Source organism: Hypanus sabinus, chromosome 29 (assembly GCF_030144855.1).
Source record: "Hypanus sabinus isolate sHypSab1 chromosome 29, sHypSab1.hap1, whole genome shotgun sequence".
NCBI classification, from domain to species: domain Eukaryota; kingdom Metazoa; phylum Chordata; class Chondrichthyes; order Myliobatiformes; family Dasyatidae; genus Hypanus; species Hypanus sabinus.
In genome coordinates, this window is record NC_082734.1 from 33,143,258 (window position 1) to 33,160,777 (window position 17,520).

The 17,520-nt window shown below is 45.4% G+C and overlaps 1 protein-coding gene across 3 annotated transcripts in view; it reads right to left on the reverse strand.

The window, feature by feature from the left end:
* Positions 1 to 679: 679 nt before the first annotated feature.
* Positions 680 to 17,520, reverse strand: part of LOC132383215 (perforin-1-like) — a 39,061-nt gene continuing 22,220 nt past the window's right edge. The window contains exons 1-3 of one of the 3 annotated variants that reach the window (XM_059954109.1): positions 10,508 to 10,537; positions 7,514 to 7,599; positions 680 to 2,719 (exon numbers count right to left, since the gene is read on the reverse strand). In XM_059954109.1, coding sequence (XP_059810092.1) covers positions 979 to 2,682 — 1,704 coding nt within the window. In that variant the 5' untranslated portion in view covers positions 2,683 to 2,719; positions 7,514 to 7,599; positions 10,508 to 10,537 and the 3' untranslated portion in view covers positions 680 to 978. Of the gene's footprint in view, positions 2,720 to 6,681; positions 6,773 to 7,513; positions 7,600 to 10,507; positions 10,538 to 17,520 lie in introns of those variants that run through there. The other 2 variants (XM_059954107.1, XM_059954108.1) reach the window with 2 other exon arrangements.

Sequence of the window (17,520 nt, forward strand, 5' to 3'; positions counted from 1 at the left end):
GCTCGCTTCTTGCTGTTGCCATCATTTAAGAGGTACAGGAGCCTCAGGACTCAAACCACCAGGGGCAAAAACAGTTATTACCCCTCAACCATCAGGCTCTTGAACCACAGAGGAGAACTTTACTTCACTCACTCCATCACTGCACTGTTCCCACCACCTATAGAATCACTTTCAAGGACACTTCATCTCATGGTCTCAATATTTTCTGTTTGTTTGTTTGGTTTGTTTTCCTCTTTTTGTATTTGCACAGTCTAATGTTTACTGCACGTTGGTGGTTTGTCCATCCTGTTGGGGGTGGGCTTTCATTGATACTACTGTGTTTCTTGGGTGCACTGTGAATGCCCACAAGAAAATGAATCTCAGAGGTCTATATAGTGACACATATGTACTTTGATAATAACTTTACGTTGAAATTTGAACACTGTGACGCTATTCCTTGCTAAGTTGCCTGCCAATAAGGTTAAGGCCAGTGAATACCTGGTGATGCCTTGGGCTCTGTGGTGTAAATCGTGATGTTGAACTCTGTGGCCCTCTGACTCCTACTTCCCTTCCATGGTCCGTACCCTTCCTCCCCCATACACCCTCTCCCTCTCACCCGCTCTGCCCCAGGTTTGTGTCCTCACCGCCCCGGAAATCCCCATCCCAGCACACCATAATAACGGTTCACACCAAGAGGATAAATTATGCTGAGTGACATTTATTGCAAAAAACACACAAGGTTGAACAAACAAAGCAAGAGGCAATCAAACAATTTCATCTGTCAATTTGTACCTAAAGTATCTCCTTGCATAGCCTTCTGTGCCCGGGGAGGCATCTGATGTAGAGAGAGGGTATTTGTGCAGGACGGATGGGGAGAGCAATGGTTGCCATGTCGAGGTGGTGAGAGGGTCAAGGTCAGGAGAACTGGTGTAAGAGAGGAATCCTCGAAGAGTGAAGAAGTCATACGGGGCAGCTGGGAGCAAGCTGAGTGGACAAAGTTCAAGGAAAGATAACCTTCAGGGAGGGGATCTCTGAGGAAGAGGATTGGTTGGCCCACAGGAGCCCTTGGAACCCAGGCCCTCCTGCACTTGGGGCGTACTGATGGCAGGTGGGACCCTGCAGGTGGGAGCCACAGGTGAAGGACAGATTGTAGGTGACCTTGCCGTACTTGAGGTAACACGTACGATCTGTCGACCCAGAGGTGAGGGGTACCACACAGGTCCCCAGGGCTTCGTTCCTAAATTTGTCCACATCGTAGACGGTCAGGGTGAGTTTCAGGTGACTGGCGACCAGCACCTCACCCAGGTCCAGTCGGGCTTTCCACTGGGGGTTGTTATTATTGTACACTATTGAGGTCTGAGCTTTGATCCGCCCATAAGAGACCTTCACAAAACCATCAGTGCCTGTAATTTGGTCACCCCAGAGGTCGAAGCCCCTCATGACAGTGACCACCAGGTGCCCCATGCCTTTCTGCTTGGCACAGCAGAGACGGTCAGTCCAGTTGTTTTCTGGGCAGAGGCAGGAGCAAGGATCAGAGGCACTCTTGCTCTTGCCTGCAGGGCAGGTTGCTTTGGAGCAGTCCGGTATCTGGGCATTGGCCAAGATGTACTCTGAGAGATAGAGCATTAGCTGGTCTCGCCTGTGGTCGTCATCAGGAAGCAGGTAATGAATAGGGTACAACTTGTAACCGATCAGCCCTGGTGATTCTGTCAGACTCTTCAGCCAGCTGGTGAAGACAGTGGGGTCAGAGGAGAAGAGGGTGTCTGTGTCCCCAATGGAGTGACCCCCTGAGGTTTCCGTTAGCCTCTCGTTGAAGACCTGGTGGAAGCTGCTACCATGGCTGAGGGAAGAGGCCTTACTCTTACAGAACGAGGCTTTAGCTGAGGCCTTTGCTGCCGTGATCACCTCGTAACTGGCCTCTACACTTAGACAGTCCTTCACTTCCTCAACAGTGAGGCCGTCTGCTGCAGCCTTGCAGGTGCGGATGGCTGTCAAGTCCTTGAAGGAGCCCCCCAGCTTCACCAACTGGATGTAATGTGTTCCAAAAGTCTCCACCAGTCTGCGGTAGTGGTGTCGGGCACCCTCGTAGGAGGTGTTAGTGATCCGGCCCAGGTGGGCAGAGAACTGGGCTGACAGGGGCGGAGGGTTCTTCAGACGGTAGCCGTACAGATTACATTGGAAAGTATGGCTGGTGAAGCTGTAGCGATCTGATTTGGCCTTGTGGCTGGCGAAGGACATGGCCTTGGATTTGGAGCCCGCCAGCCCCACACTGACCGTTTGTCCAGGTTGGGGCTGAAGGCTCAGGTCAGCACGCCAGCTGACGTCCAGACTGGAGTTGATCGACTCAGCCAGCTCGGAGACCGAGCGGAAGAGCTGGCTGGACAAGGTCCGGCTGCAGCTGCGCTGAGCACGCCAGTCCACCACGGCCAGGGGGAGGCGTTGCCGTTCACCTGCCATCTGTGAGTTTGTGCAGAGGGTGCAGGTGCCGTCCGGGCGCTCCCAGCTCTCCACGTCCACCACGTAGGCCCCCTTGGCACTCAGCGTCACTATATCGAAACCTTCTCCAGCCAGACTGGTCCCAGGTACAGGGGACGCGGACTGGCACTCACTGGCACTGCCCGTATGGCAGACAGCTCCTGCGCCCCCCAGGAACAGGAGCTGCCACAGCAACACTCCCACTCTCCACCTTATCCTGGATTCCATCGCTGTGTCAACAGGGCTCCCCTCGATCGACGGAACTCTGTAGGTTAAGAGGAGAAGGAGAAAGTGATGAAGGGAAAGGTAAACTTAGGTAGAGGGATAGGTAAGTGGAGGAATGGATTAAGGAGTATGATTAGCTTATGATCAATTACCTTATGTTGGTTGCTATACAGCCAAAAAGGGAACCTTACCCAGCAACAAGTGATGTACCAGACATTGTTCCCTCATAGCATTAGACATAGGTCTAAATAAAGAATTATCTGGTTGCACAAAGCATTTTTGAGGTATAGTATAACTAACTAGTGGAAGGACAGCATGGGAGGGGGTGGTAGAATGCTGGAGAGTAGGGGCAGGTGTCAACATACGGAACTGAGCCTGTATCCATGCTGATCTTGGCAGAAATAATTATCACTAACCAAGAATGATTTTACACCTAATTGTAACTTACCATGTGATTGAAACTATTCTAAAGCTGTATTAGCTCGCGTAATTACAGTATTTCCTGTAATGGTCAACATTATAAATTGTGTGGAATTGTGTTTGGGGGCGGGCAGTGTCCGCACTGTCTCTTTGGGAGATCAGTCTGTATCTTTCCCCACAGCATGCTATGAATAAGAAGTGAAGTTTGACGAAGGATCACTTGTTTTATGGTTTTATTGAACTTGTGGTACCTTGTGCTATTGCATCGGGTGGATCAGCCTTTGGCAAAAGGTCACCCTCAACACTAAACCCCTTGAACAGGGGTCCAAAGCATTATCCCTTCCCAATGAAGAGTCACCCCTTCACCAACCCCTCTCACCCTGCCCCCAGACAGTGGCCCCAGCTATCCATGACCCCTCAGCACATTAGCTGTCCATCCACGGCTGTTTAGAGAGAGGAAATATTGGGGCAGTTACAAAAGAGGGGCAGGAAAGCCAGAGCAGAGAGAGGGGCTGGGGAGACCATTACGGAGAGTGTGACCCTACATGACATGAGTGGAGGAGATGAAAGAGTCACCAAATGGTTACAGCTCGGGGAAGGCCAATCCCGCCCTCCAGTCTGTAGCATTTCTGTGCAAGGGCAAACCCACCTTTCCCACTCCCCAGCCTTCCCCCACAGCCCAGAGAATTCCTCCCTTACCACCGTTTATCTGGCACCCTCTTGAACACCCCGACTGAAGCAACTCTCCTCGCAGTGAATTGCACACCCCAATTATTTGCTGCCGAAGCAAAACTTCCTCAGTTACCCTTCATCTCCTCTCTCTGGTCACCCTGAGGTGGTGAGCTCACGTCCTCGACCCTTCCACTGATGGGACTCTCCCCACAGCCCAAGTCCTTGATGCCTGGATTCACTCTCCCACACATTCTCCAATGGCTTCACGTCTTTTGTCATCTTTCTTCCAGAAACTGACTCCAGTGTTTTACAGAACCCCATCCCGACTCCTTGCCTGGTAGTCCGAGATTCAATCGAACATGCCTTGTTTTCAAAACTTTCTCATCATATTTGGTGGACTGCTCTCCTGTACTCCCGATCTCTGTCCTCGTTGAAGCAATGTCCCTTCACTTGTTCTCATCCTTCCCACTAAAATGTAACCCTTCACATTACTCATCATCATACAGTATCATTCCAGCAACACCCTCTCTCTCATTCTCCCCCTCTCTCTCTCTCTCCTCTCTCATTCTCTCTCTCTCCTCTCTCTCTCTCGCTGTCTCTCGCACTTTCTACCTCCGTATTTCTTTCTGTCTCTTTCACTTTCAGTGTGTTTTTCTCTATTTCTCTCAGTCTTTCACTCTCTGAATCAGTTCCTCTGTCTCTTTCTGTTGGTCTCTCTCCATTCCCCTCTCTCTCACTTTCTGTCTCTGTATCTCTCTTTCTGTCTCTTTCACTCTCAATCTGGTTCTCTCTATCTCTTCTGTCTCTCTCCATTTCTCTCTCTCTCTCTCTCCCTCCCTCCCTCCCTCATGCTATTTTGACAAGACTGTTCATTGTGAGACAGGCACCATCTCTGTTCAATAATCTGTATTATGAAAAGCAGCGGTCCATGTCCTGACCCATGGAAACTCCACGACCCATCTCACTCCAGTCTGATCAGCCTTCAGCCACTGCTCTCTGCCTCCCACCATTACACTAATTCTCTTTGCACACTTCTGTAGCCCCCTTTATTCGATTTTGCCGATGAGCCCATTTATCAAGTACCTTTCCGGAATTCTCTGCCAGTGCATTTCTGGAAGTCTCTGACATTATCAACGGGACCCTCATTGACCGCCTGTGGGAAGGTGAGGGAATGTGACAAACTCGTTAAAATGAACGGCCAGGCAGACTTACTGTGGGACAAACTGATGAAGATGAACGGGGAAGGAGTGAGCGGAACCAAGTGGGGAGGAAGGCAAGAGATATCGTAGGGAAAAAGGGAATTGACAATGAAGGAGAGATGGATAGGGAATGTGAGAGGGCGAGGGACAGGTGAGGAATATAATCAGAATGGGAGAGAGGAGGAAGGGAGAGTGAGAAGAGCAGAAAGGAGAGAATAGAGAAGTACAAGAAAGAGACAGAATGAGAAGACAGAGATAGAGAGAAAACAGACAGGAAGAGAAGAGAGAGACAGAGTGAGAAGGAAAGAAAGGGAGAGAAGAGAACAAGGAAAGCGAAGAAAGACAGAGAGGAGAGAGGAAAGAGAGAAGAGAGAGACAGAGGGATAGAGAGAGCAAAGAGAGACAGTGAGGAAGAACAAGTTAGGCAGAAGAGAATGAGAAGAGGGAGGAGCGAGACAATGAAATAGAGAGTCAGAGAGAATGAGAGAGAAGAGAGATACAGAGAAAGAGAAGAGAGAGGAGATACCATACGCAGCTACAAAGACAAGGACAGACATTCACAGAGAGAGAGAGATGGAGAGAGACATAAAAAGACAGAGAGAGACAGGGAGACAGCTACAGAGAGAGTGAGAGAGAGACAGATAGAGAGAAAAGGGAGTGAGAGGAAGACAGAGAGAGAAGACAGAGAGGGAAAGAGACAGGTAGTGAGAGAGAGAGAAAGTGGAGAAAGAGAAGAGAGAGAAAAAGAGTGAGAGAGAAGTGAAACAGACTGAGAAGAGAGACGGACAGAGAGCGAATTGAGAGACATAGTGAAGAGTGAAGAGAGGAAAGAAAGAGAGAAGGGGGAGACAGAGTGAAGGTGACAGAGGGAGAGTGGGGGAAGCGAGGAGAGAGAGTGGAGAGAGGAAAGAGAGAGACCGAAAGAGAGAGGGGAGAGAGACAGAGAGTGGAGAAAGAGAGGAGAGAGAATGGACAAGAGAAACAAGAGAGAAAAAAGAAAAGGAGAGACACAGGGAGAGACAGACAGAGATTCAGATAGAGAGACAAAGAGAGAGGATAGAAAGGTGGAGAGAGGAAAGAGAGAAGAGAGACAGAGAGACAGTGTCAAGAGAGAGAGAGAGTGAGAGAGAGACAGAGAGAAGAGAGGGGAGAAAAGAGATAGACATAGGGAGAGAGACAGACAGAGAAAGAGAGAAAGAGAGAGAGAGGGAGGGAGAGTGGGGTGAAGTGAGAGGAAGGAGACAGAGAGGAGAGGGAAAGATAGAAAGTAGAGGTCAAAGGAGAGAGAAGAAAGAAAAGGGGAGAAACAGGGAGAGAGAGATACAGATAGAGACAGGGAGGAAGAAGGTTGAAAGAGAGAGGGAGACAGACAGAGTGAGAGAGACAGAGAGAGGGAGAAGTGAATGAAAGGAGAGAGATGAGAGAGGGGAGAAGAGAGAGAGAGAGAGAGAGAAACTGAGGAGAGAGACAAAGACACAGAAGAGAGAGTGAGATGGAAATATTGGAAAAGATGGAACAAGAGGAGAGGAATATCAAAGAGGCTCAACGAACAATTCCAGAACTTTAGCTCTCTGCTCACAAGGGCACCCAAGCAGGTGGGGTGGGGATGAGAGATGGAGGAAGGGTAGTTCTAGCTGTCTGGGGCTGTGGAGGAGGGTTTGTCTGTGGCAAGCAGATGCCCTCTGACCCCAATACTAAGACTGAGACCTACCTGATGATGATCTTTTGGGAACTTCAAACCCACCAGCTCACCCAGACCTCTCCTTCTGGAATCTGTATTGACCCAGTCAGTCAGCTCTGAGCTTATGAAGGCAAAGACTTGTCATTAAAGAAGGAGGGACAGTGATCAGACCACAAGGCTGTGGCCTGACCACAATGATACGCCCCTAATAAATGGAACATGATTCAAGAGCAAGGGCCAGTTACCATGGTAACACCATCCCTCCATCATTTCACGAGGGGGAGAGGAGAGGAAAAGCTGGAAGAAATGGGCTGGAGAGACGAGATGGTTAAACGAAGAGGGTGGGGATGTTTGTGCCAGCAGCCATTTTGTTAAATCAGTGAGGTTACAGAAAGGGAGCATGGCAGGGAGAGAGGGAGAGGGAGGGGGGAGAAGGAGAGAGGGGGACCGGGGAGAAAGACGGAGGTGAGAGGGATTGGTGGAGACAGGGAGACGGACAGGGAGTAAAAAAGAGGGAAGGGGATGGAGTGAGTGTGAGAGAAAGGGTTAGATGATCACGAAGTGCAGGTTGGTTTAGATGATGAAGTCCTGCTGTCAACGTGCCAATCAGGCAAATTTGAGAACTTTCCCAGCTTATTCCCCACAGGCTCTCAGCAGTTCCTGCCAGACTCCAGACCCTTACAGCAGCCAGTAAAAGCTAACGATACGTACGTAGGGGGGGGAGGGACCGAAGCAGACGGGGGAGGGGCAAGTCATATGGTCACAGAGAAAACATGTAACACACACACACATACACACCCACACCCACACTCACACTTGAACCTGAGTTACAGCAGCTAGTAAAATCTAACAATTCACCCACATCAGTGGCAAACCGATGCCACATGTTCTCCAAGCGTCACCAGTAGAACTGTGTTCGGCATGTCAGGAGGCGCCACCCTCGATTCTCTAAACCCCATCCATAAAGATTACAATGTCAATAACAATACCATTTAGCGAAATGAAGTTGATTTTCAATTGTCACATTAAACTTCATAACTTCTGAACAATTTTACTAAAATGCTTTACTTATTTCAATCTGTCTGTTATCCTTTTATTCAAATTAAAACAATTCCTTTTTTAAAAAATGTCCATAATTATTGTAACGAATTCATTAATAAATTAACATTTCTGCTCAAAATAGCAATGGCACAGAAGAGAATGTGTTTTCAAAGATTATCATCAATTTGGACACATGTTCTTAAAAAGAATTGCCATCCCTGATCTAGAGACTGAATGATACATAAATACTGGTGACAAACCACTCTGACACCCCCTCATCATGTCTCCATTACAGAAAGAGCTCAGCATCAGCCTTGACACTCACTGAGTGAGAATGTCACACCTTGACTCATTCTTCTGACCCGTGGGTGACAGTCTGCACCTCTGCTCTAAGCAAAACAGCACAAAACACCGTCTCATAAGAGGAAGCTGCTCAATAGAACACATCACACGCAGGAGTCTGCTGAAACAGAGCTGGGTGTGATGTGGCCTGCAAAACCAACCAGGACCAGAGTGCAGTGCTGCCGGATAGATAGAGTGAATGCAAGGAGGCTTTTTCCACTGAGTCTAGGGGAGAGAAAAACCAGAGGTCATGGGTTAAGGGTGAAGGGGGAAAGGTTTAAAGGGAACATTGGTTGGGGGGGCTTTTTCACGCAGAGAGTGGTAGGAGTGTGGAATGAGCTGCCAGATGAAGTGGTGAATGCGGGCTCACTTTTGAGATTTAAGAAAACTTGGACAGGTACATGGATGAGAGAGGTTTGGAGGGATATGGCCCAGGTGCAGGTCAATGGGACTAGGCAGAAAAATGGTTCGACACAGCCAAGAAGGGCCAAAAGGCCTATTTCTGTGCTGTAATGTTCTATGGTTCTATGATATTTAATTGTTTTTGGTGAAATCCTGGAGCTGTGACTGTTCTGTGAAATTCCTCCTCGCTCGACCCATTGACCCTGCATACCCTACTGTAGCCTCCCACCAGTTCACAGATCCTCAATCTCTCTCCAGCACTCGTTGTTTGAGCATTGTTCACCGAGAAAATAAAAATCTTAGATCTTTTGAAGAGTGGTATGTTGCTTGTCGAACCGGGCCGTAAGGTCGATAAGAACGGATCGAGCATTCGCACAATAAAGCAGAAAGAACTGCATCTAAAGGCAACTTGTTCAATTTTTCATTCTGCATGTTATTTAGCTCAGAATGACAGACCATACTCTGATCACTTTGGCTTATTGGAACTTCAAAAACAATGGTATTGACATTGGAATTGGACTGCATTCTCACATCAGTGTTACAGAGATAATTAATCACATAGCCATTAATATGAAAAAGAAAATTTGCCAGCAGATAAATGGCAAATTTCTGTTCTCATTGCTGAATCAACAAGCCTGAGCACTAAGACCACCCCAATAGTTTATTTGTAATGTGGAAGTGATAAGGAAGGTGATCCCCATTTTATGTTTTTAGATCTAATTGAACTGTCTGATCAGAAAGCTGCCACTATTGCTGAGCATCTACTGAACTGTCTCAATAACCATGGGTTTGATGACTCTTACTTGAAACAGAACCTTGTAGCATTTGCTACTGATGGGATGAGCGTAATGCTTGGTGTCAAATCTGTGTTGCTACAATTCTCAAGGAACATTAGCCTGATGTGATAATTTGGCACTGTCTTAATCACAGATTAGAACTTGCAGTAGGTGATTTGGTGAGAGAAGTTCATTTTCAATCATTTATGGACAAATTGAACTCTGTTTACAGTAGATCACCTCTAACTCAAAAGGGACTGTCTGAATGTGCCCCTCAACTAAAACAGCAAATTTGTAAAATAGGCCGCGTTCCGGGCACCAGGTGGGTAGCTAGCTCGTTTCGAACAGTTTCAGCATTGTGGCAAAATTATGAAGCACTGTGTTTTCCTTTTGAAAAAGCAATGAAGGACGAAAGAAGACCTAGAGCAACAGAAAAACCTATGAAGCTCTGTTGAAAAGACTCTCTTCAGAACAGTTTCTTTTGGACTTAGCTCTAACGTATGACATGTCGCATGAACTTGGTTTACTGTCGGAGTGTTTACAGAAACGCACTACTACGATTGTTTCTGCAGACAAACTGATCCAACAGAGCATAAGATCACTGCATGGACTGAAAGAGCAAACTGGTACAAGAATTCTAGAAGCTCAAGAGGCAGTTGAAAAGGGGAAGTTTGGAGAAATTACCTTAACAAGCAACAACAAAATTGTCTCTATTAATTATCTACAGTTTCTTACTAGTCTTATAAACAATTTGCAGCACGGTATGTTCACAGCAATTCCTTGAAAGGTTCTCAAACTTCTAAACCTCAGGTATGTATAAATCCCCTGTTTTATTCCCCACACTGAACTGGGCTCTAAAAAAGGCACAAATGCCACCCAGTTGGAAGGAAGCGATAATCTCAGCTATACCGAAAGAAGGCAAAGATAAAATGGAATGGAAACCAATATCTGTTCTTAATGGAGATTATAGATTATTTACCTCCATCGTGGCCAAACGATTAGAGGAGTTTCTACCCATATATGTAATGATCAGACAGGTTTTATACGACAACACCAGACTCAAGACAATATACAAAAGACACTTCACATTATGGATCATATACAAAAAAATAAAATCAAAGCAATAGTGACAAGTGTGGACGCTGAAAAGCATTTGATTCGGTTAATTGGAATTTTCTTTACAGAGTTTTACATAGATTTGGTTTCCAAGACACAATTATTAAAACTATACAGACACTATATGACAATCCTACTGCTAGGATTAAAATCAATGGATATTTATCAAATAGTCTTACCCGAGAAAGGGGCACGAGACAGGGTTGTGCATGGTCACCACTACTCTTCGCGTTATATCTGGAACCATTACTCAATACATCAGACAAAATGAAGATATCAGGGGAATTACTATTAAAGGGACAGAGCATACATTGGCTTGTTATGCGGATGACATTTTGATCTATCTAGGGCAACCAACATACTCTTTACCTAAATTGATGCAATCCTTTGAACAATATGGTCAATTATCAGGATAGAAGATCAACATAGATAAAACCCAACTACTTTCATATTACTATAGCCCACCAAGAGAAATTGAAAGTCGATACCCCTGGCCATGACACACAGAGTCTTTCAAATATTTGGGCATCATTATGCCAAAAGATTTGGCGAAATTATCAGAATGTAATTATCAGCCTTTATATAAAAAAATTAAGGAAGATGTGGCAAGATGGAACCTGATTCCTTTCTTCAGTCTCTGTTCAAGGACTGAGTCTATTAAAATGAATATACTGCCCAGACTGTTATATCTCTTTCAGTCCCTACCAATAGAAATTAATCAAAATCAATTCAATGAATGGAACAAGATGTTATCAAGGTATATTTGGCAGGGTAAAAGGCCTAGAGTTTGTCTCAAAACTTTGCAATTAGCAAAGGAAAAGGGGGGGGATGGGGCCTACCTTCTCTTAGAGATTATTATTTTGCAGCACAGTTGAGAGCTGTGATATGTTGGTGCAACTCATCATATGATGCTCAATGGAAAAACATTGAGGAGCGGGTACTTCCCATCCCCATACAAGCTATTTTGGCTGATAACAACCTGCAAAGGTACATAAATAATATTGATAACCCATGGGTGAAATTGACTCTTAAAAAATGGAAAACTACTATAAAAGAATATAATCTAGAGGGAGATATTGCAATTCTTAAATTCCTAATCATATTTTTTGGATCTGCCCTGTTATCAAAAGCTATTGGAGGGGGATACACAATGCCCTACAAGACATATTTAAATATGAAATACCCTTGGAGAGTAAGTCCGTATATTTTGGATATATACCTCTGGAATGGTTGAAAAGAGAAATATTTAATGAATATACTGTTGGCGGCTGGTAAAAAGACTCTTACTAGGTAATGGTTATCGCAGGAGAGCCCAACTTTATATACATGGATGGAGATTACAATGGACATTTACAAAATGGAGAAGATAACAGCATCTGTTAACCATAAGCTGGAACAATTTGATTCAAACTGGGAAAAATGGTTTAGCTACATAATGCCTCATAGGCCTGATGTTATTCTCACAAATCGATGAATCTGTTGTAAAAACAAGGTCACCCTGTAGCGATGTACTACATACAGAGCCGGAGACGCCATTTCGAGACGAGTTTATTCAAACTTGGCGGCGCTGTCATTTAATCCCGAGCGCCCGCCCTCTCCGGGCGGAAATGACGTCAGGGGGCGTCACCAAAGGCTTCCCCCCCCCGCGCGCCGGTTCGCCTGCGCAGAAAGTGGGTCGCCACAACTCCCTACTTGTAAAAGTTCTTTCCACTCTTTTCTATAAGTGTATACCTCAGATAAATACTTTGCGGAGATTTGTGATATATATGTACAGTGTCTGAAATACATCTTATGGAAATGTTTGTTTGATAAACTTCAATAAAAAAATAAATTACAAAAAAAGTATGTATAAATCCCTGCTAAATGAAATGTGTGTCCTTGATAAAGATAACTGGCCTGCTGAAATACTGTCTAATTATGGAGAAGCTGCAATATCATCTCTCTGTAAGTGGTTTAAGCTTTCTTCCTGCTCTGTAATAAATTCAGAGATTATGTGCAGGATAGTGGACACCCCAAGACTGAGCTGTCACATGAACTTGTTAATAACAACAACATGCTCAAGAATTCTCATAAATCACGTATCAGCACTTATGTTTGTTAAACTATATGGATAGTTTAACTATATGGAAACTATATGGATAACTATACATCTCCCCCTGGGAGAGAGGGACAGAGAGACACTGGTCAGAGTACAGATGTCCCCCTGAGAGACACCGGTCAGTGTACAGATCTCCCTCTGAGTGAGGGACAGAGAGACACCGGTCAGTGTACAGATCTCCCCCTGAGAGAGAGGGACAGAGAGACACCGGTCAGTGTACAGATCTCCCCCTGAGAGAGAGGGACAGAGAGACACCGGTCAGTGTACAGATCTCCCCCTGAGAGAGAGGGACAGAGAGACACCGGTCAGTGTACAGATCTCCCTCTGAGTGAGGGACAGAGAGACACCGGTCAGTGTACAGATCTCCCCCTGAGAGAGAGGGACAGAGAGACACCGGTCAGTGTACAGATCTCCCCCTGAGAGACACCGGTCAGTTTACAGATCTCTCCCTGGGAGAGAGGGTAAATAGAAGCAAGAGGCGGAGAGGGAAGAGGTAAAAGAAGCTCAGAGAGAAGCTGTTTTTTTAAAACGGATCGGGGCAAAGAGGCTAGACTGCTCAGGCACGTGACGTAGCACGCCAAAGGTTTAAAAGAAAGACCGCCATCGTTGGAGTGGACTGAGGCAGAGTGGGTCGGCTTCGGCTCAATCAGGCAGAGGCGAGGCGAGGCGAGGCTTGACCGGGGCACGACTGCGCAAGCGCGTGAAGGTCGGCTTCCGGGAATTTAAAAAGCGAGCAGAGGCTGAGTACGAGCTTCACTCCAGGTGAGGCAAGGCCAGGTAAACTCCTTCAATTAATCTAATTAGCTTAGGAGTAGGTAATGGAGGCAGCAGTTAGGGCAGTTGAGTGCTCCGTTTGCAGTATGTGGGAAGTCAGGGCGAGCACACCTGCAAAAGGTGCATCCAGCTGCAGCTCCTGACAAACCGCGTTAGGGAACTGGAGCTGGAGCTGGATGAACTTCGGATCATTCAGGAGGCAGAGGCGGAAATAGACAGGAGTTTCAGGGAGATAGTCACCCTTGAGAGTCAGGAGACAGGTAGCTGGGTGACTGTCAGGAGAGGGAAGGGGAATAGACAGGAAGAACAGAGCACCCCTGTGGCCATTCCCATCAATAATAAGTATACCGTTCTGGATACTGTTGGTGGGGACGACCTACCAGGGACAAGTTGTAGTGGTTGTGTCTCTGGTACCGAGACTGGACCCTCAGCTCAGAAGGGAAGGAGGGAAAAGAGGAGAGCAGTAGTGAAAGGGGATTTGATAGTTAGGGGGACAGACAGGAGTTTCTGTGGAAGGGATCGAGAATTCCGGATGGTCTGTTGCCTCCCTGGTGCCAGGGTCCCCGATATCTGAGAACGAGTTCTCAGTATTCTCAAGAGGGAGAGTGAGCAGCCGGATGTCATGGTCCATGTAGGGACCAATGACGTGGGTAGGAAGAATGAGAAGGTCCTGAAAGGTGAGTTTAGGGAGCTAGGTGCCAAGTTAAAGGACAGGACCTCCAGGATAGCAATCTCAGGATTGCTACCAGAGCCATGTGCAGGTGCGTTTAGGAATAGTAAGATAGTGCAGATCAACACGCGGCTGAAGACATGGTGCAGGAGGGAGGGCTTCAGATTTATAGATAATCGGGCAGTTTTCCAGGGAAGGTGGGACCTGTTCTGGTGGGGCGGTTTATGTCTGAACTGGAGGGGGACAAATATTCTTGCAGGTAGGTTTGCTAGAGAGGCTTCAGTGGATTTAAACTAGATACGAGGAGGGAGGGGAACCAGAGTGTAGGAACAGATGTATGGGAGAAGGAAGAAAAAGAAGACAGCAAAGTTCTTTGTACAGTTAGAGATAAACAGAGAGGAAGAGGTGGAGAATTTCTTAAATGCATTTATTTTAATGCTAGGAGCATTGTAAGAAAGGTGGATGAGCTTAGAGCATGGATTGATACCTGGAAAATTTGATGTTGTAGCTATTAGTGAAACATGATTGCGGGAGGGGTGGGATTGGCAACTAATTATTCCTGAATTTTGTTACTTCAGGTGTGATAGAATCAGAGGGACAAGAGGAGGAGGTTAGGGTTGCTTGTCAGAGAAAATAATACAGCAGTACTCTGGCAGTATAGATTAGAGGGCTCATCTAGGGAGGCTATTTGGGTGGAATTGAGGAATGGGAAAGGTGTAGTAACACTTATAGGAGTGTATTATAGACCACCTAATGGGGAGCGAGAAATGGAGGAGCAAATTTGCAAGGAGATAGCAGATATTTGTAGTAAGCACAGGGTTGTGATTGTAGGAGATTTTAGTTTTCCACACATAGACTGGGAAGCCCATATTATAAAAGGGATGGATGGTTTGGAGTTTGTAAAATGTGTGCAGGATAGTTTTTTGCAGTAATACATAGAGGTACCGACTAGAGAAGGGGCATCTTTTGTTAGGGAATGAAATAGGTCAGGTGAAGGAGGTATGTGTTAGGGAACACTTCAGGTCCAGTGATCACAATGCCATTAGTTTCAATATAATTATGGAGAAGGATAGGACTGGACCCAGGGTTGAGATTTTTGATTGGAGAAAGGCTAACTTTGAGCAGATGTGAAAGAATTTAGAAGGAGTGGATTGGGACAATTTGTTTTATGGAAAGGATGTAATAGAGAAATGGAGGTCATTTAAAGGTGAAATTTTGAGGGTACAGAATCTTTATGTTCCTGTTAGGTTGAAAGGAAAGGTTAAAAGTTTAAGAGAGCCATGGTTTTCAAGGGATATTGGAAACTTGGTTAGGAAAAAGAGTTATCTGCAATAAATATATGCAGCATGGAGTAAATGAGGTGCTCGAGGAATATAAAGAATGTAAGAAGAATCTTAACAAAGATATTAGAAAAGCTAAAAGAAGATACGAGGTTGCTTTGGCAAGTAAGGTGAAAATAAATCCGAAGGGTTTCTACAGTTATATTAATAGAAAAAGGATAGTGAGAGATAAAATTGTCCCTTAGAGAATCAGAGTGTACAGCTATGTGTGGATCCAAAAGAGATGGGGGAGATTTTGAACAATTTCTTTTCTTTGGTATTCACTAAGGAAAAGGATATTGAATTCTGTAAGGTAAGGTAAACAAGTAGGGAAGTTATGGAAACTATGACGATTAAAGAGGAGGAAGTACTGGCGCTTTTAAGGAATATGAAAGTGGATAAATCTCCGGATCCTGATAGGATATTCCCTAGGACCTTGAGGGAAGTTAGTGTAGAAATAGCAGGGGTTCTGACAGAAATATTTCAAATGTCATTAGAAACGGGGATGGTGCCAGAGGATTGGCGTATTGCTCATGTGGTTCCATTGTTTAAAAAGGGTTCTAAGAGTAAACCTAGCAATTATAGGCCTATCAGTTTGACATCAGTGATGGGTAAATTAATGGAAAGTATTCTTAGAGATGGTATACAGTATATAATTATCTGGATAGACAGGGTCTGATTAGAAACAGTCAGCATGGATTTGTGCATGGATGGTCATGTTTGACGAATCTTAATGAATTTTTTGAAGAGGTTGACAAGGATAAAGCAGTGGATGTTGTCCATATGGACTTCAGTGAGGCCTTTGACAAGGTTCCGCATGTTAGGAAGGTTCAATTGTTAGGTATTAACATTGAAGTAGTAAAATGGATTCAACAGTGGCTAGATGGGAGATGCCAGAGAGTAGTGGTGGATAACTGTTTGTCAGGTGACTAGTGGTGTGCCTTGGGGATCTGTACTGGGTCCAATTTTGTTTGTCATATACATTAATGATCTGGATGATGGGGTGATAAATTGGATTAGTAAGTATGTAGATGATACTAAGGTAGGTAGCGTTGTGGATAATGAAGTAGGTTTTCAAAGCTTGCAAGAGATTTAGGCCAGTTAGAAGAGTGGGCTGAATGATGGCAGATGGAATTTAATACTGATAAGTGTGAGGTGCTACATTTTGGTAGGAATAGGACATACATGGTAAATTGTAGGACATTGAAGAATGCAGTAGAACAGAGTGATCTAGGAATAATGGTGCAAAGTTCCCTGCAGGTGGAATCTTATGTGGATAGGGTGGTGAAGAAAGCTTTTGGTATGCTGGCCTTTATAAATCATGGATTGAGTGTAGGAGTTGGGATGTAATGTTAAAATTGTACAAGGCATTAGTACAAATATTATTTGGAATATTGTGTACAGTTATGGTCACCGAATTATAGGAAAGATGTCAACAAAGTAGAGAGAGTACAGAGAAGATTTACTAGAATGTTACCTGGGTTTCCGCACCTAAGTTACAGGGAAAGATTGAACACGTTAGGTCTTTATTCTTTGGGTAGAAGAGTGTAGAAGATTGAGGGGGGCTTGATAGAGGTATTTAAAATTATGAGGGGGGCAGATAGAGTTGACGTGGATAGGCTTTTTCCATTGAGTGTAGGGGACATTCAAACATGAGTTGAGAGTTAGGGGGCAAAAGTTTAAGGGTAACATGAGGGGGAATTTCTTTACTCAGAGAGTGGTAGGTATGTGGAACGAGCTTCCAGTAGAAGTGGTAGAGGCAGGTTCGGTATTGTCATTTAAAGTAAAATTGGATAGGTATATGGACAGGAAAGGAATGGAGGGTTATGGGCACGGACTAGAAGGGATGAGATGGCCTGTTTCTGTGCTGTAATTGTTATATGGTTATATGGTATGAAAGACACCGGTCAGTGTACAGATCTCCCACTGAGAGAGAAGGTATGAGAGACACCAGTCAGTTTACAGATCTCACCCCTGGGAGAGAGTGTCTGAGAGACACCGGTCAGTGTACAGATCTCCCCCTGAGAGAGAGGGACAGAGAGACACCGGTCAGTGTACAGATCTCCCCCTGCGAGAGAGGGTCTGGGAGACACCGGTCAGAGAACACTTTTTTTCCTCCTCCTCAACCCCAGTTCCTAACCTTCTCCCTGAAACTTTTGATGCCATGTCCAATCAAGAACCTATCAACCTCTGCCTTATATACACCCAACGACTTGGCCTCCACAGCCACATGTGGTAACAAATTCCACAAATTCACCATTCTCTGGCTAAAGAAATTTTTCTTTATTTCTGTTTTGAAAGGGTGCCCCTCTATCCTGAGGCTGTGCCCCC